Raw genomic sequence first — 18,262 nt, forward strand, 5'->3', positions numbered from 1 at the left:
TTTCCAGTTGTGAGCAGCTGATTCAGGATGGGCATACAGTACTTTTTTTTCTGAGACAGATAATACAGTATTGACTGTAACTATGTTGGAAAGTTTGACTTGTGTTGATTTTCAGAATTGATCAGGTACAGTATGTCTACCATTAATTCTAAAGTGATATGTTGTGTTAAATAACACCGTGCATTATAGCTATTCCACATATTTTTTTAATGCACATTTTCCTCATGTTATTCGTGCATTAGCAAATGCCAGGTTCTGGCTGTTTTTCTTATAATCTTGGATGGTAAAGACTGTCTATTAATAAAGTGGTTAAAGACAATACAACTTGTTTTTCATCTTATTGGATTGGTGGCATTGATATAAATGATCCAAGAGTAGATTAATTGACATTTTGGGCAGCCTACACACAGTAGTGGAAGTGACAACTCATCATGACTAACAGTAAAGCTCCCAGACAGTGGTTCTTGATGGTCCAGGAGTCCACCAGCTTTGAGGCATGGAAGAATAATATCTTTTATGTTCTTGGTGAAAAAAAAACAATTTGAGCTCTACCCCAGACATTATACAAGGTATAGAAAGAGGACAAAAGCAAACTGTAACATGGGGATTTTTTTACATGACTGGATTACAGTATCTGCCACACAACAGGCAAAGAGAACTTATGATAAGCTAGATAGCGAATTACGTTACAGTTATCTCTAGAAATACAATTGTGAAGAATAGCCCTCCACTCAGGATTATTTGGCAAACAATTTATTTGCATTATAACATAAATCCCATCATCAAGGTTTGTGGACTTCCTAGATATAAAACTAGGAGATGACGAGAGCCATAAGATATGTTTCAATGCCGTACATCCTTTATTGAAGACAATCTACTATGAGCCGATGGTACATAAAGGTATCACAGCAACAGACCTGGAGAAAATGAGGTAATGATACCTTCACTTGAGAACTGTATATTATTACTGTGGCCATATCAGATTGATCCTAGCCATTTCAAAAGAGTTCAGCAAAGGTATAGCACAGACTTGAGAGACGGAACCCTTGTGTCAGTCAAGCCTGAGATTTCCTAAGCTATTGACCTTATGATGGGCAGGATCAAGAAGAGACAAAAAGTCACTTGACATGTTTGTACACCAAGCAGACAAAGTCTTTCAACAGCACCAGAAAGAAAGTGTCTATCAGCTGGTAAAGCCCATGATCAGTTTTTATCCGAGTGCATATTCCTCCCCGAAGATGAAAAAAAATACTTCTGAAAATGTAAGCCATGTACCAAGCAAATAACAGTAGATGTGCCATGGCCAGACTCCAAAAGTGAATTGAAAACATATTTGCTTCTACCTACACCATACACCAACCAGTTAAAAGTAGAAGGGTTAAGATCTGGGGCTCTCCCTCATTCAAGGTGCTCTGTAAACACCTTGCTCAAAAGGTGACATTAGGCACCAGTGTAAAGACAAACATGCCCGTATGAAGAAGACAACCCTGACAGCTATCTAGGCTGATGGTATCAGCCCTATCGAAGTGACTGGATAAACAAATATAATCCTCTCTAGAGATGATCTGCCACTTGTACTAGAAGCCTTGGTTGTTGCAGCCCACTATATAGACGCTTTAGCTGGTACTACCTTCATGGATGCAAATGATATAGCTGTATGTACTGTACAGCTATATGCCTGATAAGCAAACTCGATCTGGAACGCCTCCATTACAGTTCCACGAGCAGAACGACACAGAATCTTGTGGAAAGGAGCTCACAGGCTTATGAAGTATGTGCACCACCCCAAACTCTTGCTATTTGGCCTGGTGTATTTGTAAAAGTACAGGTTCCTGCTGCATTAGCAAATAAGGAACTCGGCCTGATCCTGATCGTGTATGGCAGATACTTCTTACAGAAAAACTATGTAAGGATATACGAACCCATGACAAAAAACTGTACTAAACAACATCATTCAGTTACTTATTTTTTCTTATTTATTACAGTTGGTCATTATGTATCTTTCAGATATATCAAAATGCATGCATTATGAAGATTTGTTGAAAAAAATCCATTGGTTTTAGTATTTTTACATTGTGTTGCTACATGGTTTTTGTCTAACAAAGTATTTTGTTGGTTTCAGGCTAAAAATGTCTAAGGAAGAGATGGTTATTGTTGTAACCGGGGGCTCCGGTTTAGTTGGCCAAGCCATAAAGAAAGTCACGGAAGAGGAAAATCGCCCAAATGAAAAATGGATCTTTCTTAGCTCAAAGGATGGAGATTTAAAGTAAGTTCTTTTTGTATAAGATAATTATGATTGAGAGTAAGTAGCTAATAATTGATATAAAATAATTTCTTTCTGATGTCAGTTTGCAGATAGACTGAGCTGAATGAACATGTTATCAAATTGTATTTGTATTTTTCAAAGATCCCTATATGCAGTGTCAATACAAACTTGCTTTATGTATATTTTTCCCACACCTGTACAAACTTTTCATCACATGAAATTGAGAAATATCTTCACTGAAGTTGGAATGGCTGTTGAAATCATTAACATGGTAGTTAATGACAGGTAGTGAAAACAGACTAGTAGCCCTGCATACTCTCATGCCAAAGAGTCTTCACTTCTGTCTTGGCGGCAATGATCACAGTCGCGTTATTGCAGCCTTGCCAAGGCTGTTTAATATTTTTTTCCTATACTTTTTAGTTTGAATGGATATACTGTATTGGCTTTGTGTTAATAAGGAAACAAAGCAGGAACGCAAGTGAAGGGTGGACACTCATGGGTTATGATCAAACTGGTAATAAATATGTTTCAGTTGCATGGTTGCTTGTAATTATCCCATTATGCTGAGTGTAGATCATGACTTTTCATTAAAGGCAGGTCTATTCTTTGAGGAGCAATGAGGTTAATTCTTCTCGGTCATTCTTGGCTTCACCCATGAAAATACCAGAGGCTTTTTAGCACTTTGCACTCTGCATCCAGATTGCTATTTGCTAAAACTTCTGGGTATTCACCCTTGGCTAAGCTCAGGGGAGTATGTTTCAGGAGCAGGAAGAACTTAGATCTACATCCTGGAGTTTCTTCAGGATTTGTGGAATGTGTGGTAATCTCATCACTCCAGCATGTACTGGAAGCTCTTTCTTGCAGACCACTAAAATGCCCTAATGATGGCTTTTACCAGTTTATCTGTATTTGTACTGTTCACTGCTCTCTAGGTGCTCACTCAAGTGTTCACGCTCATGGCAGCCTATGTCTCATACATGTATCCAGATGGCTGGTATATCCTGTCCTCCTCAAGGAGCCTAATGGTCAATATAAATACAGTAAACTGTTTTACCTTTATTTCTGTTGTTATGAGGTTCAAATTATTGGTGTGGTAGAAGTATTTAAAAAAAAAAAATTCACATTTTGGGTCTATGGTCATGTGACAATAAATTCAATCTTCTTTGTCTACATCTTTTCCCACTTCCATGTGGGGTCGATGTTTCTGGTCATCTTTCTCCATCTACTTCTGTCCCACACCTCATCACTGGTTAATCCCTTTAATCGAAGGTCATCCTTGATACAGTCCACCCACCTTCGCCTTGGTCTCCCTCTCTTTCTCGTTCCCTGTACCTCCATTTCCATCACTCTCCTCCCAATATACTGTTCATCTCTTCTCATGACATGACCGTACCACCTCAGTCTACTTTCTTGGATCTTATCTGAGGGGGCAAGCCAGCCTCAACTTGGTGCCGGTCCCAAGCCCGGCTAAATGGGGAGGGTTGGCGGCAGGAAAGGCATCCGGCCATGAAAAATTAGCCAAAACAACTATAGTGAGTGAGTATAATCAGGATGACAATATTTTCAATATTAATCTTACCCGATAATCATGTAGCTGTCAACTCCGTTGCCCGACAGAATTCTACGGAAGGGATACGCCAGCGATCGCTATACAAGAGGGGGGTGTACTCACAAGCGCCACCTGTGGCCAGGTACTGCAGTACTTCTTGTTGACACCACCTCAATTTTTCCTCTGTCGTGCCTCCGGCTAGACCTACATGGATACGCTGTTGATTCTGGAGTTTTTTGCTCACGATTTGGTGATGTATTTGCTCTAGAGTTTAGCTTTCGCTATTCAGGAAGTTTTATCATTAGCTTAGCTAGCTTTTGGAATTAATTTGATTAATTATGGTTACGAAGAGAGTATGAACTCTCTTTCACTTTTAAATGGCCGACCCTTCCCTTAGACGGAAGTGTTGGTGTCTAAGAGAGTATAGACTCTCTTTCTTAATTTTGCTTAACAAAAGTTATAGATTTATTTTATATCTCTCCGCCTTTTATAGGCCTCTTCGATTAACTTCCTTTTATTATAAACTTATTAAAATTAATTTTTATATTTGTTTATATTCGACCTTTCCTAATAGTAGGCGGTCTTTTCTTGGTACCGAAGTTAATTAACATTGAGCCCGTCATTTCGGTTTTACCTGTTAACATATTATGCTATTTTAATGTTTTTGAAAGAATTTCTTTGATAGTCTCGTACTGTTTTCAAAGTTGAACTAACGTTTTGTTTTGTCTCTGCAGTTGTTGACGTTCAGAACGTTCAACTTGCGCTCTATCGTTACGATAGAGAGAGAATTTTCACGGTGTCACGTTGCAGTAAGAGTAACCGTTTCTAGGGTTTTGTTCATTCTTTCTTAGCTTAATGGTTTTAATTCTAATAAAGGAACTTTTTATTTGGGAAATCTTTCAGTTTTTTTCCTTTAACAATAATATGTTTTAACGATATATATGATTGGGCTCTTCTCTCAGGTTCTAAGTCAAGAGAGAGAGAGAGAGAGAGATAGAGACGGAGGGAGAGAGAGGAGGATAAACGTTTCGTTCAAGCGAGTAACGTTTTTATCGTTTTTGCTCTTCTCCCTAGTCTCTTTAGGGGAAGAAGGTAAACGTTTCTAGAGTTTTATTCTTGTTCTCAAGCTTTATGCGGTGAGAGATTTTAAACGTAGTTTATTTGATCTAGTGTTTAGTCTCTTTCCAGCCACTGAATTATTTATCTTTCATTAGATTTTTCTGTTAAATTGTAATTCTGTTTTCGCAATTACTAACTTTTAAGGAAGGATAGAATTGCGTGTTTCAGGTACAAACCACTTAAAGTTTCGAGTTCAGTGAAATAAGTGCAAACAGAAAATCAAAAGTGATAAGTGATTAGCGCAAAGTGTTACAGTGTTGCGGTCGAGGGTTCGTCTGTTCGTGCCAGTTGTTCGCCTAGTCTGGGACCTCTTACAAGCTCCCAAGCCCAGGGGAGAAGTAATGTCGAAGGACTTATGGGTTCAGCAGGCCTTGATCGACGAACAGACGTTTTCCCTCCGTGGTTTCGGGTGTATCTACACACGTTGCCGACGTGATCACCCCACCCACACAAAGACGAGAGAGCCCTTTTATTCCTCGTCTGCGGAAGAGGTTTCTCGCAGAAACCATGGACCAAATCTTGCAGCTTTTAAGTGCAAGTCGGTCCCTTCCGCACAAGTCCAACTCCTAGGTGTAGCCATTAGCCCTGGGTCAGTTCGGACTTGCTGCAGTACGACAACTGCACACCTCCCAGAGAGGCAAGGTGGTATCGCAACAGGCAGTAGCTCCGTCTGTTGCCGCACCAGCTGTTTTAGACCCTCAGTCTCAACGGACAGTAGCTCCGTTTGTTGTTGTCTTTCTTAAACTCTAGTGGTCTATACTGCAGACAATGCAGTCTCAGCTTGCGGTGTTGATGCAGGAGTTTCAGGCAGAGAAGGTTAATACACCTCCTCCTGCGAGCGCTCCTCCTCACCGCAGTCCAGTCTGCCAGACGTACGAAGTTGAGGTTCCTCAAGCTACCTCCATGCGTGAGCTACCGCGTTGGGAGTTGCCAGTTACCAGCGTTGTGCAGCAACCTCCACCTTCCTTAAGGCAACCTCAACAATGGGAACAGGAGTCTTATGCCTTACATCCTCCTCTTCCTTTGAGGCAGGAGTTTCTTGCAGTTAGACCATCTTCGAGGCAACAACCTCTTGAGGTACGACAACCTCTACCATCCTTGAGGCAGCCACCTCAGCTCTCGCAGCTGCTACCTCAACTTTCCTCAAGGCGAGAGCCTCAACTCTTGAGGCTAGCACCTCAAGAACCTCAACTCGTGAGACAGGAACTGCGTTCTGCGCAGCCGCTACCTCAACTCTCGCAGCTCACACCTCAAGAACCTCAACTCGTGAGTCAAGAGCCTCTCTCTGCGCAGCCACCTCAACCCTTGAGGCAAGCGCAACTCTTGAGGCAGGAACCTCATGCTATGAGTCAGCCACCTCAACGCATGCATCTGCCACTTTCTCCTCAACTTGAGCCTCTTCCCATTCAACTTTGAAATAACAAATGACAATAATAACACCTCATTACTTTCATAACTTGCATTTGTAAAACATATACATGTATGCCTACACAAACATTATGATAATGGAGGTTATTCGTATTACTTAAAAAAAAAAAAAAAAAAAAAAAAAAAAAAAAAAAAAAAATATATATGTATTCCTTGCAATATATTTTTAACAAAATCGCAAAAATATGGCAAAAATATCTTCAAAACAAAAATGAATCATGAGTTATGAATGTAATGTAAATATTATGTTGATATTAAAACCCCATGCAAGCATGCATGAAGTAATGCAGTGTTGCCAACAGGGCGAGTTTCCCTTTCCTGAGGTGAAGTAGATTATAGTACGTATATTTAGTGCAGCTTAATTCTACGATTATCATGCCGGCTATCAAATTCATCAACAAAACAGTCTAAATCAATTCCCTCGGCACGTGCACTTTCAATGGACAGTAATGCGATATTACTCAATCTAGCACTGGTCATGGAATTTCTGAGAAATGTTACACGCCATGCAACATGCTCTGCTTACCTTACAGCATGCTCTACATACAGCATGCTCTGCATACAGCATGCTCTGCATACAGCATGCTCTGCATACCTTACCGCATGCTTCTCAGTCACACATCTTTGGTTGCTGCCAACTCACTAGACTGTCAAGCAGTTTCATAACGTTGCCTTCTAGTCTGCTGCTTTTGCACCAGTGAAACCCTCACTGAGAGAACTTAGCTTTTCTCGGATATGGTTCCTGTAGATGAGAAAGTGCTTTTCTCCCTCCTTCTGATATTCCCTTGAGGACTCTGTCATTTGGAGAGGAGCCTTTAGCTGCGTAGCCTCCTATGGACTTTTATTTAAGCATAACATGCTTCCAGGGAAGGTAATGGTTCCACTTCAGTCGCTAACCCCGTCTGTTACCACACCTGCTCCCATAGACCTTGAGCTGTGTTGCAAGACATGCAGTCCAAGCTTAGTCCTTGTTAGAGGATTTTTTGTTTACGGAGTCAGTGTGTCACTGGGAAGACGTTCAACAACCAGCAGAAGTGACTTGTTGTGACGCAGTGCGGCAACCTCAGCAACCCGATAAGGAGTTGTCTGTACGACCCAGACAGTCTAGACAGCTTCGGGTTGTCACTGTACTTCCTCGCTTCCCCATGGTTGACAGTTCACAGACTGTGCAGCAGTACCATGATCTTGTGTCCGGCTCCGTCAGACGACTGGCTTTTAAGAGCTCCCACAAGTCGTCGCTGTCTGGAGATTCTCAGATGGACTATGGATCTGACCAAGGAACTGGGCCTCCTGGTCAATTTTGAGGAGTCCCAGCTCGTCCCATCCCAGACCATTGTCTACCTGGGTATGGATCTTCAGAGTCGAGCTTTTCGGGCTTTTCCGTCGGCCCCAAGGATCTTCCAAGCCCTAGAATGCATCCAGAGCATGCTGAGAAGGAACCGATGCTCAGTCAGGTAGTGGATGAGTCTAACAGGGACACTTTCATCGCTGGCCCTGTTCATCGTGTTAGGGAGACTCCACCTCCGCCCCCTTCAGTATCATCTAGCTGCTCACTGGATAAAGGACATGACGCTAGAGACGGTCTCAGTTCCTGTTTCCGAAGAGAGGAGGTCTTCTCTCGCGTGGTGTAAGAACAGCTTTCTTCTCAAGGAAGTCTACCTTTGGCTGTTCAGAAACCCGACCGCCGTCTCCTCTCGGACGCATCAGACACGGGCTGGGGTGCGACTTTGGACGGACAGGAATGCTCGGGAACATGGAATCAGGAGCAAAGGACACTTCACATCAATTGCAAGGAGTTGTTGGCGGTTCTTCTGGCCTTGATAAACTTCAAGTCCCTCCAGCTTAACAAGGTGGTGGAGGTGGACTCTGACAACACCACAGCCCTGGCTTACATCTCCAAGCAGGGAGGGACTCTTTCGTGGAAGTTGTTCTAGATCGCAAGGGACCTCCTCATCTGGTCAAAAGATCGAAAGCTCACGCTGGTAACGAGGTTCATTCAGGGCGGTATGAATGTCATGGCAGATCGCCTCAGCCGGAAGGGTCAGGTCATCCCCACAGAGTGGACCCTTCACAAGAATGTTTGTAGCAGACTTTGGGCCCTGTGGGGTCAGCCAACCATAGATCTGTTCGCTACCTCGATTACCTAGAGACTCCTGTTGTATTGTTCTCCGATTCCAGACCCAGCAGCAGTTCACATGGATGCTTTTCTGCTGGATTGGTCCCATCTCGACCTGTATGCATTCCCGCCGTTCAAGATTGTCAACAGGGTACTTCAGAAGTTCTCCTCTCGCAAAGGGACACGGCTGACGTTGGTTGGCTCCGCTCTGGCCCGCGAGAGAATGGTTCATAGAGGTACTGCAATGGCTGGTCGACATTCCCAGGACTCTTCCTCTAGGAGTGAACCTTCTACGTCAACCTCACGTAAAGAAGGTACACCCAAACCTCCACGCTCTTCATCTGACTGCCTTCAGACTTTCGAAAGACTCTCAAAAGCTAGGGGCTTTTCGAAGGAGGCAGCCAGAGCGATTGCCAGAGCAAGGAGAACATCCACTCTCAGAATCTATCAGTCTCAAGGGGAAGTCTTCCGTAGCTGGTACAAGACCAATGCAGTTTCCTCAACCAGTACCACTGTAACCCAGATTGCTGACTTCCTGTTACATCTAAGGAAAGTAAGATCCCTTTCAGCTCCTACGATCAAGGGTTACAGAAGTATGTTGGCAGCGGTTTTCCGCCACAGAGGCTTGGATCTTTCCACCAACAAAGATCTACAGGACCTCCCTAGGTCTTTTGAGACCTCAAAGGAACGTCGGTTGTCCACTCCAGGCTGGAATCTAGACGTGGTCCTAAGGTTCCTTATGTCATCAAGATTTGAACCTCTCCAATCAGCCTCTTTTTAGGACCTCACATTAAAAACTCTTTTCCTCGTGTGCTTGACAACAGCTAAAAGAGTAAGTGAGATCCACGCCTTCAGCAGGATCATTGTTTTCACATCTGAAACGGCTACATGTTCCTTGCAGCTCGGTTTTTGCTAAACGCGCTTCCTTCACGTCCTTGGCCTAAGTCGTTCGAGATCCCAAGCCTGTCCAACTTGGTGGGGAATGAACTGGAGAGAGTACTTTGCCCAGTTAGAGCTCTTAGGTACTATCTAAAAGGTCTTAACCTTTACGAGGACAATCAGAAGCCTTATGGTGTGCTATCAAGAAGCCTTCTTTTCCAAGGTCTAAGAACTCAGTTTCTTACTATTCAGGCTTCTGATTAGGGAAGCACATTCTCATCTGAAGGAAGAAGACCTTGCTTTGCTGAAGGTAAGGACACATGAAGTGAGAGCTGTGGCTACTTCAGTGGCCTTCAAACAGAACCGTTCTCTGCAGAGTGTTATGGATGCAACCTATTGGAGAAGCAAGTCAGTGTTCGCATCATTCTATCTCAAAGATGTCCAGTCTCTTTACGAGTACTGCTACACCCTGGGACCATTCGTAGCAACGAATGCAGTAGTAGGCGGGGGCTCAGCCACTACATTCCCATAATCCCATAACCTTTTAACCTTTCTCTTGAATACTTTTTATGGTTGTGCGGTCGGCTAAGAAGCCTTCCACATCCTTGTTGATTTGGCGGGTGGTCAATTCTTTCTTGAGAAGCGCCGAGGTTAAAGGTTGTGATGAGGTCCTTTAGTATGGGTTGCAGCCCTTGATACTTCAGCACCTTAGAGTTGTTCAGCCTCCTAAGAGGAACGCTGCGCTCAGTAAGGAAGACGAACTTATTTAAGGCAGAGTAATGGCTCAAGTCGACTTCCTTACCAGGTACTTATAATTTCATTGTTATTTTGAATAACTGATAATATGAAATACGGGATACTTAGCTTCTTGATATACATGTACACTGGTTTTCACCCACCTCCCTGGGTGTGAATCAGCTACATGATTATCGGGTAAGATTAATATTGAAAAATGTTATTTTCATTAGTAAAATAAATTTTTGAATATACTTACCCGATAATCATGATTTAATTGACCCACCCTTCCTCCCCATAGAACCAGTGGACCGAGGAAAAATTGAGGTGGTGTCAACAAGAAGTACTGCAGTACCTGGCCACAGGTGGCGCTTGTGAGTACACCCCCCTCTTGTATAGCGATCGCTGGCGTATCCCTTCCGTAGAATTCTGTCGGGCAACGGAGTTGACAGCTACATGATTATCGGGTAAGTATATTCAAAAATTTATTTTACTAATGAAAATAACATAATTCGATATTAAAATTTATTTTTCAATATTAATCTTACCCGATGATCATGTAGCTGTCAACTCCGTTGCCCGACAGAAATCTACGGTCGGGATACGCCAGCGATCGCTATCCAGGTGGGGGTGTACACAACAGCGCCATCTGTGAGTAGGTACTCAAGTACTTCTTGTCAACAAGAACTCAATTTTTCCTCTGTCGTGCCGCCGGCAAGACCTACTTGGATACGCTGTTGATTCTGGAGTTATTGTTCACGATTTGGTGATGTATTTGCTCTAGAGTTTAGCCTTCGCTATTCAGGAAGCTTTATCATTAGCTTAGCAAGCTTTTGGAATTAATTTGGATTAATTGTTAACGAACTTTGCTAGATTTTGGAATCCCCCCTTGACTACTTCTAAATTCAAGATGTCTGACCAGTCTCAAGTACCTAAGTACAGGCAGTGTAGCGTTAGGACTTGTGCTAGGCGTCTTCCGAAGGCCTCTATAGATCCTCACACCGTATGTTCCAATTGTAGGGGTAAATCCTGTCAATTGGAAGATCGATGTGAGGAATGTGCTGGGCTTTCGGAATTCGATTTTAACGAATTCCTTAGATATGCACGTAGGTTAGAGAAGGAGAGAAATAGGAGGAGTTCTTCTCGCTCTGTGGATTTTTCCTCTCCCCATGCCCCTCAACCTTTTCCTTCCCCTGTGGTGGTGACTCCCGAACCTGCTACGAGTGCTCAGCCTGCAATGGCGGATATGTTGCGTGCCATTCAGGCTCTCGGTGACAAAGTGGAGTCATTGGCTAATGACCGTAATCAGCTCTTGGCAGATGTCAGAGAGCTGAAAGCGAAGAGTGCAGTGGGAAGTGTTAGTGCTAGTGATGTGCAAAGTGTCAGTGTCAGTGTTGCGCATGAGGGTACATCTGTGCGTGCCAGTCGTCCTCCCAGTCCGGGACCTCTTGCAAGCTCCCAAGCCCAGGGGAGAAGCAATGTCGAAGGACCAAAGGGTTCGGCAGGCCTTGATCGGCGCACGGATGTATCCTCAGTGGTTGCGGACGTATCTGTTAAGGATCGTCCCAGCCACATACAGACGAATGAGCCCTTACATTCCTCGTCTGTGGAAGAAGTTTCCAGGAGGAAACGGTGGACCAAGGTCTCACGACCGCTCAAACGTAAGGTCCCTTCCGAGCGAGTCCAACGGCCCAGGTGTAGCCACTGGGTCAGTTCGGACTCGCCGCAGTCATCTGATGACTGCACACCTCCCAAGAGAGGTAGAGTGGTCCCTCAACAGGCTACTGCTCCGTCTGTTGTTGCTCCAACCACAGTAGACCCTAAGTGGTCCATGCTGCAGACTATGCAGTCTCAGCTTGCGGCATTCATGCAGGAGTATCATGCTGAAAAGGTTAACACTGCTCCTGTTAACCTACAACCCGCCGAGGTTGTGCGCTCAGCAGATACTGCGGCTGCCTGCTCCCACACTCCACCTGTGAGAGCTCCACCACCGATGCGCAGTCCTCCCTGCCAGACGCATGTTCTTGCTGCACCATCTGCTAACATGCGTGAGCTACCGCATCAGGAGTTGCCGGGTTCCAGCACTATGCGGCATTCTCCTCAGCCCATGCAGCATGCTCTGCATACCTTACAGCATGCTCCGCATACCATGCAGCATGAGCCGCATACCTTACAGCATGCTCTGCATACCATACCGCATGCTCCTCAACCCACCGCAGCCCCTCCCACACACCAGCCCTCTGCTTTTGTTGTTGCCAGCTCGCAGACCGACCAGCAGCGGCATGATGTTGGTTCCGCAGGTACGCATGCACCCGTACTGCCGGATTCAGCCGTTCAGCTTTCTGCTCTACCTTTGCCACTTACAACTCAGCTTTCGGATGATGGTGTATCGGATGACGAAGCTGCACATCTGGATGAACCTCACTCTGATTTTGAAGGGCCCAAGTCTACGCCTCCCTCCTTAGACTTTCGTAAAGTCCTTGCCTTGTTCAGGGACTTGTATCCTGAGCAGTTTGTGTCTGCAACCCCTCGTTCTCCTCCCTCCGAGTTTGCTCTGGGCATGCAGTCTGCTGCGCCTGCCTTCACCAAGCTTGTTCTTGCCAGATCATCTAAGAGAGCTTTGAGGGTTATGGGAGAGTGGTTGCATTCCAAGAAGCAACTGGGAAAGACTTCTTTCGTCTTTCCGCCTACCAAGCTTGCTTCTAAGTCGAGCGTCTGGTATGCCACGGGAGAGGAACCCGGCTTGGGAGTTCCTGCCTCTGCCCAGGGCGACTTCTCAAGTCTGGTTGACTCTCCCCGCAGGTTGGCTATGAGACGTTCGAAGATCTGCTGGTCCTTTTCCGATTTAGATCATCTGCTGAAGGGAGTCTTTCGTGCCTTCGAGATATTCAACTTCCTCGATTGGTGTTTGGGAGCCTTAAGCAGGAAGACTTCCCCTTCAGATAAGGACTCGGCCATGCTGATCATGTCTAGCATGGACAAAGCAATTCGGGATGGGTCTGGTGAACTTGCGGCTTCGTATGTGTCAGGAGTCCTTAAGAAGAGAGAACATCTTTGCTCCTTCTTATCGGCTGGTATCACTCCTTGCCAGAAGTCAGAGTTGTTGTTTGCTCCTCTCTCCAAGTGTCTGTTTCCGGAGGAGCTGATTAAGGGGATGGCTGCCTCGTTTATCCAGAAGGATACTCATGATCTTATGGCATCTTCTGCACGTAAGGCTAAAACCTTACCTTCCGTGCCTAGACCCTTCCGCCCTGCAGCAGTTGACACACCTGCATCTAGGTTCATCCCGCCCTTTCGTGGCAGAGCCTCCAGCAGAGGAGGTACCCGTGCAGACAGTCACCGTGGCAAGTCCAAGAAGGGTTCCAAGTCCGCAAAAGGCAAGTTCTGACTGCCTTCCTCTCCAGACAGCAGTAGGAGCCAGACTCAAGACCTTCTGGCAAGCTTGGGAGAGCAGAGGTGCAGACACTCAGTCTGTGAAGTGGCTAAGGGAGGGATACAGAATTCCGTTCTGCCGCAGTCCCCCTCTAGCTACGTCTCCCATCAACCTCTCTCCCAACTACAAGGAGAAGGACAAGAGGCTAGCGTTGCAACAAGAGGTGTCGCTCTTGCTACAAAAGGAAGCGGTGGTCATAGTCCGGGATCATCAATCCCCGGGCTTTTACAACCGTCTCTTCCTGGTAGCCAAGAAGACAGGAGGTTGGAGACCGGTGCTGGACGTCAGTGCTCTCAATGCTTTTGTCACCAAGCAGACGTTCACGATGGAGACGACGAAGTCGGTCCTAGCAGCGGTCAGGCAGGAGGACTGGATGGTCTCGTTAGACCTGAAAGACGCGTACTTTCACGTCCCCATCCATCCAGACTCCCAACCTTTCCTAAGGTTCGTCTTTGGAAAGGTTGTGTACCAGTTCCAAGCCCTGTGCTTTGGCCTAAGCACGGCACCTCTTGTGTTTACCAGACTGATGAGGAATATTGCGAAATTCCTTCACTTGGCAGACATCAGAGCCTCCCTCTATTTAGACGACTGGCTTTTAAGAGCTCCAACAAGTCGTCACTGTCTGGAGAATCTCAGATGGACTATGGATCTGACCAAGGAACTGGGCCTCCTGGTCAATATAGAGAAGTCCCAGCTCGTCCCATCCCAGACCATTGTCTACCTGGGTATGGAGATTCAGAGTCGAGCTTTTCGGGCTTTTCCGTCGGCCCCAAGGATCAATCAAGCCCTAGAATGCATCCAGAGCATGCTGAGAAGGAACCGATGCTCAGTCAGGCAGTGGATGAGTCTAACAGGGACACTGTCATCGCTGGCCCTGTTCATCGAGTTAGGGAGACTCCACCTCCGCCCCCTTCAGTATCATCTAGCTGCTCACTGGATAAAGGACATGACGCTAGAGACGGTCTCAGTTCCTGTTTCCGAAGAGATGAGGTCTACTCTAACGTGGTGGAAGAACAGCATTCTTCTCAAGGAAGGTCTACCATTGGCTGTTCAGACCCCCGACCACCGTCTCTTCTCGGACGCATCGGACACGGGCTGGGGTGCGACACTGGACGGACAGGAATGCTCGGGCACATGGAATCAGGAGCAAAGGACACTTCACATCAATTGCAAGGAGTTGTTGGCGGTTCATCTGGCCTTGATAAACTTCAAGTCCCTCCAGCTAAACAAGGTGGTGGAGGTGAACTCCGACAACACCACAGCCTTGGCTTACATCTCCAAGCAGGGAGGGACTCATTCGAGGAAGTTGTTCGAGATCGCAAGGGACCTCCTCATTTGGTCAAGAGATCGAAAGCTTACGCTGGTAACAAGGTTCATTCAGGGCGATATGAATGTCATGGCAGATCGCCTCAGCCGGAAGGGTCAGGTCATCCCCACAGAGTGGACCCTTCACAAGAATGTTTGCAGCAGACTATGGGCCCTGTGGGGTCAGCCAACCATAGATCTATTCGCTACCTCGATGACCAAGAGGCTCCCGATGTATTGTTCTCCGATTCCAGACCCAGCAGCAGTTCACGTGGATGCCTTTCTGCTGGATTGGTCCCATCTCGACCTGTATGCGTTCCCGCCGTTCAAAATTGTCAACAGGGTACTTCAGAAGTTCTCCTCTCGCAAAGGGACACGGCTGACGTTGGTTGCTCCCCTCTGGCCCGCGAGAGAATGGTTCACCGAGGTACTGCAATAGCTAGTCGACGTTCCCAGGACTCTTCCTCTAAGAGTGGACCTTCTGCGTCAACCTCACGTAAAGAAGGTACACCCAAACCTCCACGCTCTTCGTCTGACTGCCTTCAGACTATCGAAAGACTCTCAAGAGCTAGAGGCTTTTCGAAGGAGGCAGCCAGAGCGATTGCCAGAGCAAGGAGGACATCCACTCTCAGAGTCTATCAGTCTAAATGGGAAGTCTTCCGAAGCTGGTGCAAGGCCAATGCAGTTTCCTCAACCAGTACCACTGTAACCCAGATTGCTGACTTCCTGTTACATCTAAGGAACGTAAGATCCCTATCAGCTCCTACGATCAAGGGTTACAGAAGTATGTTGGCAGCGGTATTCTGCCACAGAGGCTTGGATCTTTCCACCAACAAAGATCTACAGGACCTCCTTAGGTCTTTTGAGACCTCAAAGGAACGTCGGTTGTCCACTCCAGGCTGGAATCTAGACGTGGTTTTAAGGTTCCTAATGTCATCAAGATTTGAACCGCTCCAATCAGCCTCTTTTAAGGACCTCACATTAAAAACTCTTTTCCTCGTGTGCTTAGCAACAGCTAAAAGAGTAAGTGAGATCCACGCCTTCAGCAGGAACATAGGTTTCACATCTGAAACGGCTACATGTTCCTTGCAGCTCGGTTTTTTGGCTAAAAACGAGCTTCCTTCCCGTCCTTGGCCTAAGTCGTTCGAGATCCCAAGCCTGTCCAACTTGGTGGGGAACGAACTAGAGAGAGTACTTTGCCCAGTTAGAGCTCTTAGGTACTATTTAAGAAGGTCAAAGCCATTACGAGGACAATCAGAAGCTTTATGGTGTGCTATCAAGAAGCCTTCTCTACCAATGTCTAAGAACGCAGTTTCTTACTACATCAGGCTTCTGATTAGAGAAGCACATTCTCATCTGAAGGAAGAAGACCTTGCTTTGCTGAAGGTAAGGACACATGAAGTGAGAGCTGTTGCTACTTCAGTGGCCTTCAAACAGAACCGTTCTCTGCAGAGTGTTATGGATGCAACCTATTGGAGAAGCAAGTCAGTGTTCGCATCATTCTATCTCAAAGATGTCCAGTCTCTTTACGAGAACTGCTACACCCTGGGACCATTCGTAGCAGCGAGTGCAGTAGTAGGTGAGGGCTCAGCCACTACATTCCCATAATCCCATAACCTTTTTAACCTTTCTCTTGAATACTTTTTATTGTTGTTCTTTTGGTTGTACGGTCGGCTAAGAAGCCTTCCGCATCCTGGTTGATTTGGCGGGTGGTCAAATTCTTTCTTGAGAAGCGCCTAGGTTAGAGGTTGTGATGAGGTCCTTTAGTATGGGTTGCAGCCCTTTATACTTCAGCACCTAGGAGTCGTTCAGCATCCTAAGAGGACCGCTAGGCTCAGTAAGGAAGACGTACTTAAAAAAAGGCAGAGTAATAGTTCAAGTCGACTTCCTTACCAGGTACTTATTTATTTTATGTTTGTTATTTTGAATAACTGATAAAATGAAATACGGGATACTTAGCTTCTTTGTTAACATGTATGCTGGTCTCCACCCACCACCCTGGGTGTGAATCAGCTACATGATCATCGGGTAAGATTAATATTGAAAAATGTTATTTTCATTAGTAAAATAAATTTTTGAATATACTTACCCGATGATCATGAATTAAAGAACCCGCCCTTCCTCCCCATAGAGAACCAGTGGACCGAGGAGAAAATTGAGTTCTTGTTGACAAGAAGTACTTGAGTACCTACTCACAGATGGCGCTGTTGTGTACACCCCCACCTGGATAGCGATCGCTGGCGTATCCCGACCGTAGATTTCTGTCGGGCAACGGAGTTGACAGCTACATGATCATCGGGTAAGTATATTCAAAAATTTATTTTACTAATGAAAATAACATTTTTTGTTGGAAGGATAGCCTTAGCTTGTTTTAATGATGTCCCAGCTTCATACACGATATCTCTTTGGATATTCGCTCCAGGGGATAGAACCTTGTGATACCTCTACAGGTAAAATTCTCTGGTGTATCACTTTCAGAAATATCCCAAGTTGAGGAACTTCCATCAGGAAGACATAGCTATCTCACCCAAAAATAGATTTTTCCTATGTCAAAATCCCTTTTATACACATATATATATACTGTACTGTATATACACACAAACAAATATGTATGTATATGTATTTATTGAAGAGAAAGAAAATGGGAAAATTAAAAAGTTTTATGTGTAAAGGTCGATTAAACTGTGCTTCTGGAGAAGAAGCAATATGAACAAAAGGCGAGTATAGAAATATGAAATTTTATCTTATAAAATCTGTTTTATAATTTATTAACAAGGTTTGTTACTAATCTTGATGACTCTTATTTTTGTGATGTTAGAATATAGTTTATATTAATTTAATTAATTTTAATCTCAATTTCTTTTGTTCCCTTAGAGATAGAGATGAAACTAGAGCTGTCCTTGCAAAGCATAAACCAACTCATGTAATTCATTTAGCTGCTATGGTTGGAGGCCTCTTCAAAAATCTGAAGTACAACAGTGACTTTTATGTAAGTTGTATGTGTAGCATAATTTCTATATAGAACTCAATGAAAGTGAAAGTGTACTTCATTAAAAAAAAATGAAGAAACAATGGAGAGTAGTTTGGCATGCATGTACTAGAGGCCACACTATTTCACTAAGAAATATTTAGTCTTCCTCAGGTTCCTTTTGGTAAAATGTAAATGAATTCAATTGAAAGTTGTCACTCTGAAGTAAGGTTAGACAAATTCACTAACTACTTGTTACAAAAATTGCAAGGAAAAAAGTATCAAACAGATTTATAGAATAATTATTATTTAATACATTTTGAATTGTCATGTGTTCTCTATACTAAAGATAAAAAGTCATTATTGTTGCTTAGAAATAGTTTGAAGACGTGATTATGCAGCTTTGTCTGGGAATCCTCTCTTCTTCTTTCCCGTGGTTATCCCTACATCGAAGGGTCGGTTGA

General features: G+C 44.8%; 1 protein-coding gene across 1 annotated transcript in view; it reads left to right on the top strand.

Annotated features, from left to right (window-relative positions):
- Positions 1-18,262, top strand: part of LOC137639887 (GDP-L-fucose synthase-like) — a 73,643-nt gene that overhangs the window by 17,387 nt on the left and 37,994 nt on the right. The window contains exons 2-3 of the mRNA XM_068372150.1: positions 2,123-2,266; positions 17,705-17,819. Coding sequence (XP_068228251.1) covers positions 2,130-2,266; positions 17,705-17,819 — 252 coding nt within the window. The 5' untranslated portion in view covers positions 2,123-2,129. The remainder of the gene's footprint in view (positions 1-2,122; positions 2,267-17,704; positions 17,820-18,262) is intronic.

Source organism: Palaemon carinicauda, chromosome 4 (genome assembly GCF_036898095.1).
Source record: "Palaemon carinicauda isolate YSFRI2023 chromosome 4, ASM3689809v2, whole genome shotgun sequence".
Classification (NCBI taxonomy): domain Eukaryota; kingdom Metazoa; phylum Arthropoda; class Malacostraca; order Decapoda; family Palaemonidae; genus Palaemon; species Palaemon carinicauda.